Below are 16,089 nucleotides of genomic sequence, written 5' to 3'. Positions count from 1 at the left end.
CAGTTACGCACCCCCTTGAACTGGTCAATCGGTCTCAAGTTGGTCTAACCTCAGGGGTACCCTGTTACCCATGTCCTCAACAGCTGGTGAGCTCGGGCAGGCCAAACTCCCTCTCTGGGATGCCAAACCAGGAGTGGCAGGAAGTGCCTGTGGGTACCCCGGGAGTTGCTAGGCATATCCTGGTGACCCTTAATGCAGTTATTGAGAAATCTGTGATATGTATTATGATTTGGGTCTCAATGCTTCAACAATTTAGAGTTTATTGAGACATCTGACCTTTTCCTCCTTAGGGCCTGAACGGATACCACCTGGGAATATTACTGTCATAAACAATAACTCAACAAGTTCCCTGCAGATCAGCTGGAACCAACCCCCTGGAATCGTGGAATTATACACTATCGCCATTCAAGGGGCCGTCAAGCAAACCCAGAACAGCACAACTGCGCAGCCTGTTACTTTCACAAGCTTGCTCCCTGGAAGGGAATACACTGTCACAATCACAACAGCCAGCGGCCCGTACAACGAGATATCAGATCCAGTGACGGGAGTAACAAGTAAGTGTATATGTTGCAGTGTACAGATTTATTGTCGAAAGTGTCAAAACAGCCACAATACATAAAGACAGAAAATCATTTTTGACTTCATGGTGAATTTTACCTGCACGTTTATGAGGTTTAAGTAATAGGAGGTAGTTCCTCCAATGTACCTCCAAAATTAGGCAGTATTAAAACCCGCTAATTCCGTCAGTGGTAATACCGTGAAAAATTGAGGTAACGGAATCACCTCCACTTTTTTCCTGCACTGCAAAACTCGTAATGAGGCCCATTGTCAGTACTGTTTGAAGTAAATATGTAAAATAGGAAGGATCCTCATTAGTAATGCCTCTACACCTTATTTCTTGTTTGTCCTTGATTAATTGCGCAATTTGATGTTAATGGTGATGATGTTTTAGATTAATATACTGAGCCAATGATTTTTGGTGGCCTAATGTTATGTTAGCATTTATTCATCACAGTCCTGCTGTTTGATAAGTGTGTTATTTACCATGCTTATTTTCCTGATATTAAAATGTGTATATTGCATGGGTCCTGTGGGCTTGCTTCATGAGCTCCTGCCTTTACACTTTTCATCTGGTGCATGTTCTTGATGCTCCTTCTTATGCCACTTGCATACACCGGAAACATGGGCAGCACTGGTAGTTCCAGGACCCACAACCTATAGGAAGATACAAGACAAATGACTCCTGGGAATCTGCATGCTGCTGCAGGGCAATGGGGCAATATAAAATGAATGAATTAAAATCAGTATATCATACAAACAGCTCACTGAACTGTGCAAATCTGCCCTTAAAAGTAAAAGGGCTACAGCAATGCTCAATGCTCACTCAAATGCATCTGTACAACCACAAACAATACGGGAGGGTTCTGGGTGGGGATGATCCTAGTGCGGAGACCACACAAGTGAGACAGTTGCAGCAATAGGGGAACTCTTGGAAGGTTGTCAGTACCTAGTCTTAACATACCCATGAAGCCAGAATAAAGGGAGCCAAGAACATGCTCTAGTTAATGTAATATTGCTTTGTAAAATATTGGCTTCTCGACCCATTACTTGGAGTAGTCCAGGAGGTATGGGGCGTGACATCAATTGCTCCTGGAGACACATTTAATTGCAAAGGAGATGACTTAATAGAGATGGGAGTGGTGGGGTTTGAGTTCCACTCCTGAACTTCTTCTAATTTTCAGGTTCTAATCAGTTGTATCCCTACAACATGGAGGGCAGAAACGGGTAGGAAATGATCCAGTCTCTAATTATTTGATCCTGCATCCTAATTTAGAAAAAAAATCAGTTTCTCTAGGTAACATATTTCTACACACATACACTCCAAGGATATTCTATATAATATTATGGGACTTTCACAAATGCCCTTACTTGCTGGTAGGTAGGGACTTCAAACTACCATCTGAAAACCAATTGTACAGAATCCTAGCTGGTCAGACACGAGACAACTTGAGGCATAAAGAAACTACAGGGTCTTGTGAGGCAGTTAGGCCTTGTGCACACATGGAAACTGGCACACCTGCCGGGAGGGAGCATGCTGTTCACTGCACTGCACCTGACAGCTCATTCCATATCAATTACCTTTGCCTATGAAGGAATTGAAAGGATGACATAACCAAAGTAGATATTGGCAACATACAACTATCCAGCCAGACACTGGTGCTGACATAACTAAAGTGGATATTTTTAATGTACATTTTTCTGACCAAGCTCTCGTCTAGGTCACAATTTAAGTGGATCTGAAAAAGTATAGACCAACTAGGCGTTGACTTAATTTAGCTCTCTTCCTAAATTGCAATCTCGCAAACCAAAAGAAAAAAAGACCTCATATTTTCTTACATCACACAAAAGCAGCGCTGCATGTCTCTACTGTTGACCTGGTGGTGAAGGTCATCATTCAAATGACTTGGAAGTGCGGCGAGTGTGTTGGCCGTGTTGCAGACCCTTGAGCCGACCTGTGTGTCAGAGTCTTTTTTCAGTGCTCACTGTGTGGAGGAGGACCTTGCCTTATTTCAGCCCGGCTTGCAGCGGAGCGCAGCGGAGTGCGGCAAGTGTGTTGGTTGTGTTGCAGACTATTGAGCCGACCTGTCAGAGTCATTTTTCAGTGCTCACTGTGTGAAGGAGGACCTGGCCTTGTTTCACCCCGGCTTGCAGCGGAGCGCAGCCGAGTGTGGTGAGTATGTTGGCCGTTTTGCAGACTCTTGAGCTGACCTATGTGTCAGGGTCTTTTTTCAGTGCTTACCGTGTGGAGGAGGACCTTGCCTTATTTCAGCCCGGCTTTTAGCGGAGCACAGCGTAGTGCAGCAAGTGTGTTGGTTGTGTTGCAGACTCTTGAACCGAGCTGTGTGACAGAGCCTTTTTTCAGTGTTCACTGTGTAGAGGAGGACCTTGCTTTATTTCAGCCCGGCTTGCAGCAGAGCGCAGCACAGTGTGTCGAGTGTGTTGGTCGTGTTGCAGACTCTTGAGCCGACCTGTGTGTCACAGCCTTCTTTCAGTGCTCACTGTGTGGAGGATGGCCTTTCCTTATTTCAGCCCAGCTTGCAGCGGATCACAGCAGAGTGCAGCGTGTAGGTTGGCCCTGTTAGCTTTGCTCCGTGCTCCTGCGATTTTTACCCTAGTGGTTCCCGATGCTCCGGTTGTATGATCTGAGGAGGAACATTTAGAAAATCGATCTCTACCATAATTCCTCTGGCTATAGTAAAAGCAGAAGTGAGCGGAAACACCGGAAGCACCAGAAGCACTGGAACTGGGGTGAGTCCTTCTCCCTATTTCAATACTCATTCCTACAAATTTTAAGGTGCTTTGTGATATTGACTGCCAGGTGATATGATATGGCATTTATAATGCGCCTGTACCCAAGTGTTTCAAGGCGCGACGAGGCAAGGGAGGGGGAACAGAGGGAAGACAGACAACGATCCTACTAGGCCAGGTGTCATTCAGATCACGCAAGTGCATAGGAAGGGGGATGGAAGAGTGCGAGGGGAAGAGGGAGGGGACAGTGCAGTAAAAGGATAATAGAATAAATAACAATAAGTGAAGTATGGCCAGCAGCTGACAAGTGCAAGGGTAAAGGGTAAGTGCAGGCATCAAGTGTCAAGTGCTGGTAAGGGACTGTAGGGATACAGAATAAACAGTCCCCAAGTGCAGGGTTGCAATGAAGGCAGTGCAGGTGTGCAACTGGCGGGGGAGGAGACCTGGGCCCGAGATCAGAGGGTGGCCAGGTAGCCAGTGCAAGGTCAGTTTCAGCCAGGAAATCAGCAGGGGAGAGGAGGAGAGAAAGCAGTAGCAAAGAGAAAGGTTTTGAGGTGCTTCCGGAACCGGAGATGGTTCTACTCAAGTTTCAGGGGGGCAGGAAGGCTTTTCCAGAGGGAGGCCCCCGCCGAAGTAAGAGATCTCCCACCAACTCGTTGCTTGGAGAAGCAACTGACCCGGAGGGAGTTGGAGGCGGAAGAGCGAAGAGCTCGAGAAGGAAGATATTTAGCAAGAGAGAGTTGAAGGTATTGATGTCCAATACCCCAGAAGGCCTTATGGACAATGCAGAGGGTTTTGAACTTAATCCTTGCACCCACTGGAAGCCAGTGCAGAGATTTCAGCCCTGGAGAGATACGATCCCTGGGCTTGAGGCCAAGGACAAGTCTTGCAGTCCTGTTCTGCATGAGTTGCAGAGGGCGGAGGGTGGAAGCAGGTAGATTTAGAAAAAGGCTGTTGCAATAGTCCAGCCTAGAGAGAACCAGCGCTCTGGAGACAGTGAGCTTCTGAGGGAAGGAGAGGAAAGGAAGAATACACCTGAGGAGGTGCAGCTGGTAGTGTGACTTCTTAGAGAAGTCGGAGATGTGAGGAGAGAAGGAGAGTGTCGAGTCGAAGATGACACCAAGGTTTTTTAGGCCTCACAGGTGGGAAGAGAAAGAGGGCCAAGAGAGGCTGGCCAGAGAGTGACAGGAAATGAGGGTGTGGGTGTGCCGATGAGGAGAATCTTACTGGCATTAAGGCAGAGATTGTTGGCCACACCACTCTTGGATGGTGGAAAGACAGTCAGATATGAGAGAGAGAGAAGAGGTGGCTGAGGGTAGCCTGAAAATGAGCTGAGTGTCATACGCATAGCACTGGAAGTTGGGGCAGAGCACGGCAATGCGGTAGGGAAGAAGTGCCAGATATTGGTTGAACAGCCAGGGAGTGAGGTTAGACTCCTGGGGGACACCGCAGGTAGAGATAGAGATAGAGGAGAGGAAGGACCCAAGTTGAACCTGAGAGGGTCGATCAGAGAGAAAAGAAGTCAGCCACGCCAGGGCCTGACTGGTGATCCCCAGGTTATCACGAAGACGGTTGAGCAGGATGGCATGGTTAACCGTGTCGAAGGCAGAGGAGAGATCAAGTAGGATGAGGACACAAGGTGTGTTGGAATCATGGTTGGAGAGCAGGTTTTCACGGATGTTCAAGAGAGCAGTGTCTGTGCTCCTGGCAGCTCTGGAGCCAGACTGAGGATCATGGAGACAACCAACAGATTCAGTGTGAAGATTAAGCTGGGAGATGGCCAGCTTTTCCAAGAGTTTGCCCAGGAAAGGAGTGATGGAGATTGGGCGATAGTTAGCTGGACAGGATGGGTCGGCAGAGGGTTTCTTAAGAAGGGGGTGCACAAAGGAGTGCTTCAGAGGGGAAGGGAAGACTCCAGTGGCGAAAGTATGGTTGCAGAAGTCGGCCAGGGCAGGAGCCAGGGAGTCAATGTGGTCCTTGATGGTTTTGGAGGAACAGGGGTGCACCTGTTTTGACAAGACTTTCATAGATCAGACTTGTCTAGAAACCTTGCCTGGGGAGAACAGGGGAAAGGCTGAGAAGGGGGGAGGAGAGGAGGCCGAAGAAGGGCCAGAGGAAGAGCAGGGAGTAGAAGAAGGAAGGGGAGAGGAGGGGAGAGAGGACAGGATGTCCAGGGTTTTAGAGATGAAATGAGAAGCCAGTGCCGTCCAGAGGGCCTGGGAAGGGACAGGGGAGGTAGAGAATGTGGCAGGATTGGCCAGTTCCTTGCAGATTTTAAAGAGTTCAGCCGAGTTGTTGGATGCTGCAGAGATGCAGGCTTGGATGTGGGCTGTCTTCTTAGTGCGGACAGAGAGCCGGTATTGCCTTTGGAGCAGGCGGCAGGCCAGTTTGTCAGAGGATGAAAATGAAGCACGCCATTTCCTCTCAGCCACCCTGCACTTGCGCTTAAGGGTGGAGAGGTCTGAGTCATACCAGGAGTTGCACTTGGCTATGGGCTTCAGACAGATCCTCATGACAGGGGCAAGAACGTCGAGAGTGTCAGATATAGCAGACTGGAGCATGGAAAGGGCTGTGTCAGGGTGTGAGTCAGCCATAGGGGGGGGGGAGTGGCAGCGAAAGCCTCATCAGACACGCGCTTCATGGGTCGAATGACCGAGAAGGTGGGTGGCAATGATGGAGTCGGCTTGGCCTAAGGGGTAGAGAGGTTGAACTGGGAGGAAAGTAGAAAGTGATCACTCCAGGAGAGAGGAGTGGTGAGAGGGATAGGGAGGGGAAGGTCTGAGGAGATCAGAACATCCAGAGTATGCCCTGCAGAGTGAGTTGGGCCAGAGGGGAGAATAGAGAGTGAGAGAGAGTCGCAGAGGTCACGAAAGAGTCCTGAGGAAGGACAGGCAGCATCCAGGTGGATGTTGAAGTCTCCCAGAAGGAGGAGTTGAGTGGTCGAGACCAGGAGGGAAGAGGAGAGGTCCGCCCACTCAGAGAGGAAGGTGGAGATCTGACCAGGTGGCCGATAGACAGTAGCCACAACAAGGGAGTGGCTAGGAGAGAGAGAGCCTGCAGACGAGCCATTCAAAGGAGGAGTAGGCCTGCATAGGAATGACAGAGGCAGGAATCAACTCAGGGAAGATAAGGGCTACACCCCCTCCAGAGCGGTTGTGCCTCGGTGCAGAGAGGATCTTGTAACCGTCAGGGAGGAGAGTGTCACAGCTTTTGACAGAGCTGTCTGTGAACCATGTCTCGGTGAGACCAAGGACATCAAGGTCGAGTTCCTCAAGAAGGCGGCAGATGTCAGAGGAGTGTTTGACAGCTGAGCGAGAGTTAAGAGTGGCAATAAGGAGAAGGTTGCCGTCCTTGAAAGACTTCCGAGGTACACCCTGCAAAGGTGTAGAAAAAGCCCGAGGGGGGGCAGAAAGGGAAGGAGGAGAGGGCAGGGTAGCCAAGGAGGAGGCAGTAGGGGGGAGCCGAGGAGGCCGTGGAGGGGATAGAGGGGACAGCAGGAGAAGAGAGGAAATTGATGAGGCGCCGGAAGCGTCTATCGAAGAGGAGGAGGTTGGCCTGGGGGCCTTGGACCATGATGGTGCCATTCACATAAACATTAATGATGACCTTAGAGCAGTGGACAGAGGCCAGGAGGGCCTCCCACCAGGTGCCACCATTAATGGGAGAAGAAGAGAAAGGAGAGAGCACAGAGACCATATGTAGGGTCCATAGGTTGTGAGAGGGAACGACAAAGAGGATGTCGGTAACAGTTTGCCTGGAGGAGGCACTGGTATAGGTGTCAGCGATAGGGAGGCCTGGGTCGGAGACCAGGATGTCCTTTTTAACCTCTTCCTTCGAGATTTAGTGAGGATAGCAGGATAGTCGATAGAGAAGCAATTAGAGAAAATAGGAGAGACAGAGAGGACCATAGAGTAGGTAGGGAGGGGAGAGAAGAGGAAAGGGAGGGAGAGGAGAGAAGAGGAAGGGGGAGGGAAGGGGAGAACACTGGGGAAGGACACAAGGCAGGGTACAAGCAGACGAGGCGGAGATGCGGCACAAGTTGAACAATTGGACAGGACGAAAGACACTCAGATTTAAAAGACTACCACAATGCAGTTCAGACTGGAAAGCAGGCCTAAGTCTGAGAGTCCTGGAGTGGGAAAAAGGCCTAGGTTTCACAGTGCAATTTTAATTACTTTCACAATGCAATTCAGACAGGAAAAACACGCCTAAATCTGAGAGTCCTGGATAGTGGGAAAAAGGCCTAGGTTTCACAGTGCAATTTTAACTATTTTCACAATGCAATTCAGACAGGAAAAACACGCCTAAGTCTGAGAATCCTGGATAGTGGGAAAAAGGCCTAGGTTTCACAGTGCAATTTTAACTACTTTCACAATGTAATTCAGACAGGAAAAACACCCCTAAGTCTGAGAGTCCTGGATAGTGGGAAAAAGGCCTAGGTTTCACAGTGCAATTTTAACTACTTTCACAATGCAAGTCAGACAGTAAAAATATGCCTAAGTCTGAGAGTATGCTAGATGGTCAGGTTTGAAGGGTAGGGTGCAGTTCTAAGCCTAAGCTGGGCCAGACTTACCTGCAATATTCGCGGATGGGTGACAGCTGGCAACTGGCTTCCCCTGCGGACACCTGCAGACACTTGATGGAGCCGCCTCATTTGGAGCCATCCTTTGCATAGGGGTCCTTCGCTGCAGGGGCTGCCGTGCAGAGGGTTGCCCTGGGGGGGATCAGTGAAGACCAACAAGTGGCCAATCAGAGCGGGAGGAGGGAGGAAGCAGGAAGTGGGTAGCGGGAGGAACGGGGAAAGAAGCAGGCAGGGCACAGGGCTCACCAGGACACAAAAGTTGAAATCAAGGCCCAGGAGTGCCAAGCTAACAAAGAGGCAGGCAAGGAGTGCGCCCACTGTAGCACTAGCAGAGCACGGCCGAAACGGACAATCAGAGCGGGAGGCGGGGAGGGAGGCGGGAGGAGGGAGGAAGCAGGAAGAGGGAAGCGGGAGGAACGGGGAAAGAAGCAGGCAGGGCATGGGGCTCACCAGGCCACAAAAGTTGAAATGAAGGCCCAGGAGGGTCTTCAGGGGCCAACACTCAACTGCCTCGTCAGGCTAACAAAGAGGCGAGCAGGGAGTGCGCCCACCGTAGCACTAGCAGAGCATGGCCCAAGTGCCAATCAGAGCTGGGAGGGAGGTGGGAGGAGGGAGGAAGCAGGAAGAGGGCAGCAGGAAGAACGGGGAAAGAAGCAGGCGGGGCACAGGGCTCACCAGACCACAAAAGTTGAAATCAAGGCCCAGGAGGGTCTTCAGGGGCCAACACTCACCTTACTCACCAGGCTAACAAAGCGGCGAGCAGGGAGTACACCCACTGTAGCACTAGCAGAGCACGGCCCAAGCGGCCAATCAGAGCGGGAGGCAGGCGGGAGGAGGGAGGAAGCAGGAAGAGGGAAGCGGGAGGAACAGGGAAAGAAGCAGGCAGGGCACAGGGTTTACCAGGCCACAAAAGTTGAAATCAAGGCCCAGGAGGATCTTCAGGGGCCAACACTCACCTGCCTCGCCAGGCTAACAAAGAGGCGAGCAGGGAGTGCGCCCACCGTAGCACTAGCAGAGCATGGCCCAAGCGGCCAATCAGAGCAGGAGGTGGGGAGGGAGGCGGGAGGAGGGAGGAAGCAGGAAGAGGGAAGCGGGAGGAACGGGGAAAGAAGCAGGCAGGGCACGGGGCTCACCATGCCACAAAAGTTGAAATCAAGGCCCAGGAGGGTCTTCAGGGGCCAACACTCACCTGCCTCGCCAGGCTAACAAAGAGGCGAGCAGGGAGTGCGCCCACCATAGCACTAACAGAGCACAGCCCAAGTGGCCAATCAGAGCGGGAGGCGGGAGGAGGGAGGAAGCAGGAAGAGGGAAGCGGGAGGAACGGGGAAAGAAGCAGACAGGGCACAGGGCTCACCAGGCCACAAAAGTTGAAATCAAGGCCCAGGATGGTCTTCAGTGGCCAACACTCACCTGCCTGGCCAGGCTAACAAAGACCATAGAGAGCCGGAAAACACTCAAAGCACTTGAACATTCAGGAGCTTGCACCGGCCGCAATGTGTGACTTTCTATCTTCTTATTAGGGCTAATTGCCTGTTTAAATTGGCCTGTTAACTTCAGGAACACTGGAACACTTCTGATCACATTATACTCCGGGGAGGCATCGAGTATCAGTGACAACTCTGTCTACCTCTGGTGGTTTGGAGAAAGGATAAGAGGAAAGATAAGTGAGACAAAAAGGAAAGCATAATCATTATGTATAATCTGAGAAGCTCGATTTTCAGGGACGATTTGAGAGCAACAGAAGCAGAGGTCATTCAAGAAGGCCTGGATGTAAAAATCCTAGGCCTCTTGCCGCTAACACTGGAAAGCCCTACATATGCCCCCAGGCAGAAGAGCTAATACTTAATGCTCAGAATAAACTCTTCGAAGACTGCTTGTTTGATGGGTGATATCTTCAAACAAAATTTAGAATACACATTATCTACCTCCTCAATGAACAGGTCAATAACTGTTTTGCTTTAGTTTGGCCACACGTGGAGAGCTCACGCCTACGCCCCCCGGCACTTTGCAGTTATTTGATTCAGATAGGCAAATAAATACACATAACACATTGGCTATAATAAGTATATACATGCCTCGTTATGGGCCCTTTATTCAAGTACAATATTTATATATGTATAGATGTAAGAAAGAAAAACAGCCCACAATTAGATATAAAAAGCATAGAAAAGTGACATCACTGTTAAAGTAGTTGCAGAAGACACCTTCATCTCAGCCACATCTACACTGCTTAGTCCCAGAGCAGGTAGGTAAAGAGATCACTCGTCTTAATGGGAATCTGAGGTGGAGCATCCTCGCTCTCAGTGCGACTGCATCACCCGGGGTCCAGATTCCAACTGAACTCTTCAAATATGTTCTTTTATTTTATGGGGCTACTTTCAATCCCCACCCATCATGGATTACCACTGCTCCCGGCAGAAGAGCAGACGACAAGCATGAAGGGCCTAGAGTGGAATATTCCAGTTAGAAGCAGAAAAAACCCAGCTTCCCTGCTTGCTTGTTCCCAGAAACTCTTATCTCTGCACCTGCAGAGCTCTACGTCTCCCTTTCTAGCTTGTCCTTCGGCGTACAATACCATAACTATTCTCCCCAATTAGTTCAACTTACATCAATATGTGACCTTGCCTCGACTGCAGAAATACATGTTTACTTGCTGAGCCCATAAAAACATAGGCTTTCATGACTTTTTCATTGCGGTCATGGAAGTGAGTGTCCAAAATGGCTGTGCATCGGCGCCATGGTTTTTAGCTCATTTTTTGCACACGCACTACACTACACCCCTTCGACAATCAATTTGCCCCTCAGCCTGACATCACTAAACCTATTAATATTCTCTGCCTTTCTCCATGACGTTAGTGGGCAGCGTAGGCAAACGCACCTAATCATCACCTAAGTGACGCAGAACCCGGAAATCAACACACATCATCTCACAACACAGCGTATCACAATTCGGAATATAAAACTGCACTTTAAAAGGAAACAGCAAGACTGTACAATTTGTAAAGTACTTTTATTTCACAATAAATGCTCCGAGAACATCCAGCGATTGCCATATTCAATCAAATTTTTTTTTCTTTGCTCTCGATCCGCAAATGTTTATCGTGAGTTACGCGGTGTTCCTTTTGGGTACACAAGGTGACCATTTAGGGTAAAAGAAGCGCTTTGGTCGCGCAGTAAATTGCAAGGCTCGTGCATCAACTTGGCGCTAGACCACCGTAAAGGATGTTATGTTGCTCCTAATCACTGGCCCCGCGTAAGGGCATATCAGCCCTTGGCGATCGTCCCAAAAAAGAGTCAAATATATCCAGCTATTGACGTGTATCTGCAGCTGCCGGTTGAAAAAGCCATCAGTTGGTATCCCATCAGTTGGTATCTGGAATCGATGACAATCGCAGAATGGCAGGATGTACCTGTTTGGAAAACATAATAGAAATGTGTCTCAGTAGCCGTTCTTTATTACAATTTATCATTTTACTTATTAATTCGGCATCGTGTTAAAACTAACGATTAGCACAGATGTGAAACAATATGAACAGAGAGAAAACAACATGGAAAGTACTCCACAATTTGCTTTGGAGGATAGTGCTATGGAGTATGTTCAGCTCTAAACGGGATGCGGAAGCTGACGCTACAATTCGAGGTGCAGATAGATGGCATTTTAATGAAATATTAGCATTGAACCTGGGGGAACCGAGTGGTGGTCTACATGCATCGCGATGCTGGACTGCCCATGTGCACGTTAGCAAGACCAGTACACACAAAGGTTGTACATGCATTTCATTGCAATATACCACACAGAACAAACAAGTACAATGTAACCCAGCAATAACGATCAGCTAATGATAAGTTGACTCGTTCGGGTATAAAATCGTCGAAAGTCAAACTTACATTATGTTCGGCATTTCCATTCTCTTGCGGTAACGCAGACCGTAACGCAGACTCCGTTCGGATCAACGATTTTTGATAAACTGAACTTACATGTTCTTTAGTCCAGTTTTGGAATGGAGAACCTTATCATATCTTACGTTATTACACCCCTCCTTTAATTCAATCCCTTTCGGAATGGTCCTTTTCTTTCAAGGTCAAAAAACAATTGAACCTGGGGGCGCTGTTGAGCAGCCGTCATGATGGCTGCCTAGCTCGGTAGCTCCGTGTACGGCCGCTTCCTATCCGTATACATCTGCGGTTTGCTACTCTTACATGCCATTATTCCTGCTCCCTTGCCTGGCTGACATCCGGGGCTACGTGTCAGTGTGATTTGAGCGCAAATCGGACCTCCGATGCCGAGATACGGCTTGCTTGGAAGGCCTCTGCGGTGAGCCGGCTTCCGAGGCCGGGAGTCACGTGGCGTCCGCCCCTTCATCCTGCCGGGGCCGCCTCACCATCGTGCTTGGGACGCCCGCCTGCTCCACCATATACGGCGACTGCGGATCTGCCCTCCCGGTGTCAACGCCTAGACCGCCGCCTGTCCGGAACACCTGCGGGCAGCGCTGCCCCTGCACGGGGCCGGCGTCCGGGACCCTGAGCTACTGGCGGTCCCGAACTGCACTGCTGGAAGCCGCTCGGCGGCGGCTCGCCTGCTCCTGCCTCCACCTTCACCTTGGGCCGAGTGTGGGCCCGGCTGCCCACATCCGCGACGCCGTGTTGCTGTTGGCCTGTCCCTCTGCGCCGGGCGGTGGCTCCCGTGGGCCGCCTGGGGACCCGGACACTCGCGGCCTGCATCTCGGGCCGTGCGCCGGCTGGGGAGCCGAGTGGACGCTGGCCGACTGCTGCGCGCCATCTCCACGGGGCTTCACCTCGTCGGCGACGCGGAGTAGCGCCGGCCCAGCTGCCGCACTTACAATCTGGCTGGGTCACTGGCCCCCGCTCGCTCCCGGTGCTCCTGGGGGCCGGTGCTCCTGGGCGGCTCCTGGCGGTTTGCTGTGCCCCGCTGGGTGTGCTGTGGCCGCGGGGCTGATCGGGCTTGTTGGGACTCCGTGGATGCAGGTGAGGAGCGGGGGAATGTTCTGAGTGGGACCGCTGCTGCCTCGATGCCCCTGCTTCCCCCCCCACGCTCCCTCGTGGCCCTGGGCTGAGCTCACCGCGTATTATGCATTGAACTCCTTTTGATCTCTGCCACTGGGACGGATCTCCTCAGCGATCTCTGGCTTGCCCCCCCCCGGGCACTGTCCCCCCCGGCCCCTGGCTCCTGGCACTAACACCTCCTGCCTGCTAACTTACCTTGAGCTGCGCAGCAGTATTAAGACTTTCACCAAGATAGTGCTCACCTCTACTCCCGCGACATGTATCATCTGCGGGCATACCACTCATAGAGGCTATACGTACTTCTAGTGCCCTATCGCGCCATGCCCAATAGATCCAGGAATACTAGTAAGACCGGAGCCATGGACAGATTTGCGAGAGCCGCCCCGAGATCTGGCTCGGCCCATGCATCGGGGGACCGGGCGGACTCACTGCCGACCGCTGAAACACCTCCCACAGACCTACAATCTATGATGGAGTCGATGGCCAGGAATTTTGCTGCCTTCCATGAAAAGCTAGACGATATTAATGCAAACGTAGCGTCTCTCAAAGCTACAATGGACCAGCATGGGTCAAGAATTACAGAGGCCGAAAATAGGGTCAGTACTAATGAGGATAACATAACCACGCTACAGGGCACAGTATCCACTTTGGTCATGGACATGGTCATGGACATGAAGACAGTTAAGGCCAAATGCGACGATTTAGAATCCAGGTCGCGGAGGAACAATGTACGTATTGTTGGAGTTCCGGAAAATGCGCTGAAGGGCCGACTCGAGCTGGCAGTCGAGAGCCTTTTGAAAGACCTCCTGGGCAACCCCGACATGTCCCCCTTCTTCACAGTTGAGAGAGCCCACAGGGCACTATCACCACGCCCTAAGCCTGGAGACTTCCCGAGGCCCATTATTGCAAAGATCCTCAGTTTTAAAGACCGCGACCTGATTCTCCGGCTTGCACGCGAAAAAGGTGAGCTCAGAATGGAATCGCAAGTAATCCGGATTTTCCCTGACTTCTCAGTTGGTGTTCAGCAGGAACGCCGGCAATTTCTCGGTGTTAAGAGGCTGCTCAGAGAGAGGAATATCCCATATGCCATACTGTTCCCAGCGAGATTGAAGTTCACATTCAACAACAAACTCTATTTTTTCACGGTCCCTTCGGAAGCAGTGAAATTCATAGAGGCACATGTTCCTCTTCATCCCCCTGCCGAAGATATCATGAACAATGACTGAAACTGGTTTGGGCCCTGCTCTCTCTAATTGTCCTGTTTACGGGGTATTGGGATGGCTGCTGGCCGCCGACCGCATTAATGGTTCTCCTGTTATGCCATTTATCCGGGTATGCGGCTCCGACAGCTCACATGTCGGTCAGCGTCTCTGATACTTACTGCTAGTTTGATTGCATTATTGAGCTGTTAATCCTGAGTTTTCCTGGCGGTATGGGTGTTCGGCTGCAATGTCCCAGAGCCTGGCAGGTAGGCCCTGCTGATGGTCAGATTCATATACTAGCACTATGATACCACAGTTCACTGCTTGTTTTGTAACGGCCCTTTGGGTCCTAAGCCTGCCAGTGCACGGCAATGGCGCACCCCACTGCGATTGCAATGTTCTTTATACTATTGTTGTGTGTTAGCCCTGGTTGGGCCTTTGGACAGCTCGGGCCAAGTTGGGGATGGCCCAGCCGTTTACAGTTAAGGGCGGGTAATGAGCACACTGCTGCCTATGGGGCAGTAGTGAGGGAGGGGGGTGGGAATGGGGTGTTATTTAAAAAAGGCACACGAGGTTGCACGGCGCACACATTGTCTGGCTATGATTACACTCTCAGCACCACGGTTGGAAACCCATGCTATCGCTGGATTTGGGAGGTACATTAACTGTGCATTGCGGGATTAGTTGTCTGACACTGTAATGACCACTCTCATTATGTCCTGGAACATCAGGGGGTTGAGCAACCACACTAAGGCCCGCAAGATTTTGGCCTATGCTAACAGGCATGCGTGTAGGATATTGTTTTTGCAGGAGACACACTCTGCGGGCCACATGCCGAGGACCATGGCCCCGACGTGGGGCCCCGCTAGATTCTTCACCGCTTATTCCACCCAGGCTAGGGGCGTTCTCACGCTGATTCACAAATCCATTAAGTTTATTTTACATAAAAGCTACATTGACCCGGAGGGACGCTATGTCATACTCCACTGCACTCTGGTAAACAGTGAATATCTGCTTGTTAATACCTACTGCCCTAACGTCGACTCTCCTGAATTCTTTGACACTATCACCTCTATATTGCTGGGTTATGTTGGCATTCAGATAATATGGGGTGGTGACTTGAATCTTATACTGGACACTGTCCTGGATAGAACTGGCACGGCTGTTCGGGCTCTGTCCAGAGCTGCCCGCAAACTGCGAGACCACATCGAGAAGCTCAATGTTTGTGACGTCTGGAGGACACTAAACCCCCAGCAGAGGGAATACACTTATTATTCGTCTGTGCATAACAGTTGGTCCAGAATAGACCTGTTCCTGGTGTCAAGAGATACGATGGGCAGAATTGAGAGCTCCTGAATTCTACCCCGCACACTCTCAGACCACGCTCCAATTACATTGACCGTTGGGCTAGGGATCCCTGTCCCCAAGTTTCCCACCTGGCGCTTTAAATCCGAGGCCCTCCGGGACATTGTGTTCAGGGCTGAGATACTGGCCGATATCGAATCTTTCTTTGTCCATAACTCCCTCCAGGACACCTCGGCTGCGGTTAGATGGGACGCCTTCAAAGTATATATTAGAGGTATGTCTATCTCACGGGAGGCAGGGGTATTAAAATCAATCAGGGCCGCCCTTGGCCGCTCCGAAACCAAACTAAAGCAGTTGGAACTGCGAGGCTCCACTGGGACAGATCCCACCATCCTCGCTCAGATTAGCGACGAGCTCCATCCATACAATGCTCTTGCCACCAGTGAGGTCCGATATTTCAGCCGCCCACAAGCCGCCAGGAAATATGGTGAGGGGGACAGACCTGGGAGAACGTTAGCCACACTCGTGAGGAGGGAGTCTGGCCGTACTCAGATCACCTCAGTCAAAGATAAACAAGGGAACATACTGTGGACTGACCAACAAATCCTAGATATTTTCACCGAATTTTACAGTTCCCTCTATACCCAGCCTGTAGAGCATACCGAG

At 50.7% G+C, this 16,089-nt stretch overlaps 1 protein-coding gene across 1 annotated transcript in view; it reads left to right on the top strand.

Moving 5' to 3' along the window:
* LOC138505094 (uncharacterized) overlaps positions 1 to 16,089 on the top strand; it is a 717,078-nt gene that overhangs the window by 534,470 nt on the left and 166,519 nt on the right. The window contains exon 50 of the mRNA XM_069625408.1: positions 291 to 554. Within this exon, the coding sequence (XP_069481509.1) occupies positions 291 to 554 (264 nt within the window). The remainder of the gene's footprint in view (positions 1 to 290; positions 555 to 16,089) is intronic.

The sequence above is a fragment of the Ambystoma mexicanum genome, chromosome 11 (genome assembly GCF_040938575.1).
Source record: "Ambystoma mexicanum isolate Mex_15411 chromosome 11, UKY_AmexF1_1, whole genome shotgun sequence".
Classification (NCBI taxonomy): domain Eukaryota; kingdom Metazoa; phylum Chordata; class Amphibia; order Caudata; family Ambystomatidae; genus Ambystoma; species Ambystoma mexicanum.
The sequence above is the reverse complement of the archived record's forward strand: the minus strand, read 5'-3'. Positions and strand labels throughout refer to the sequence as shown.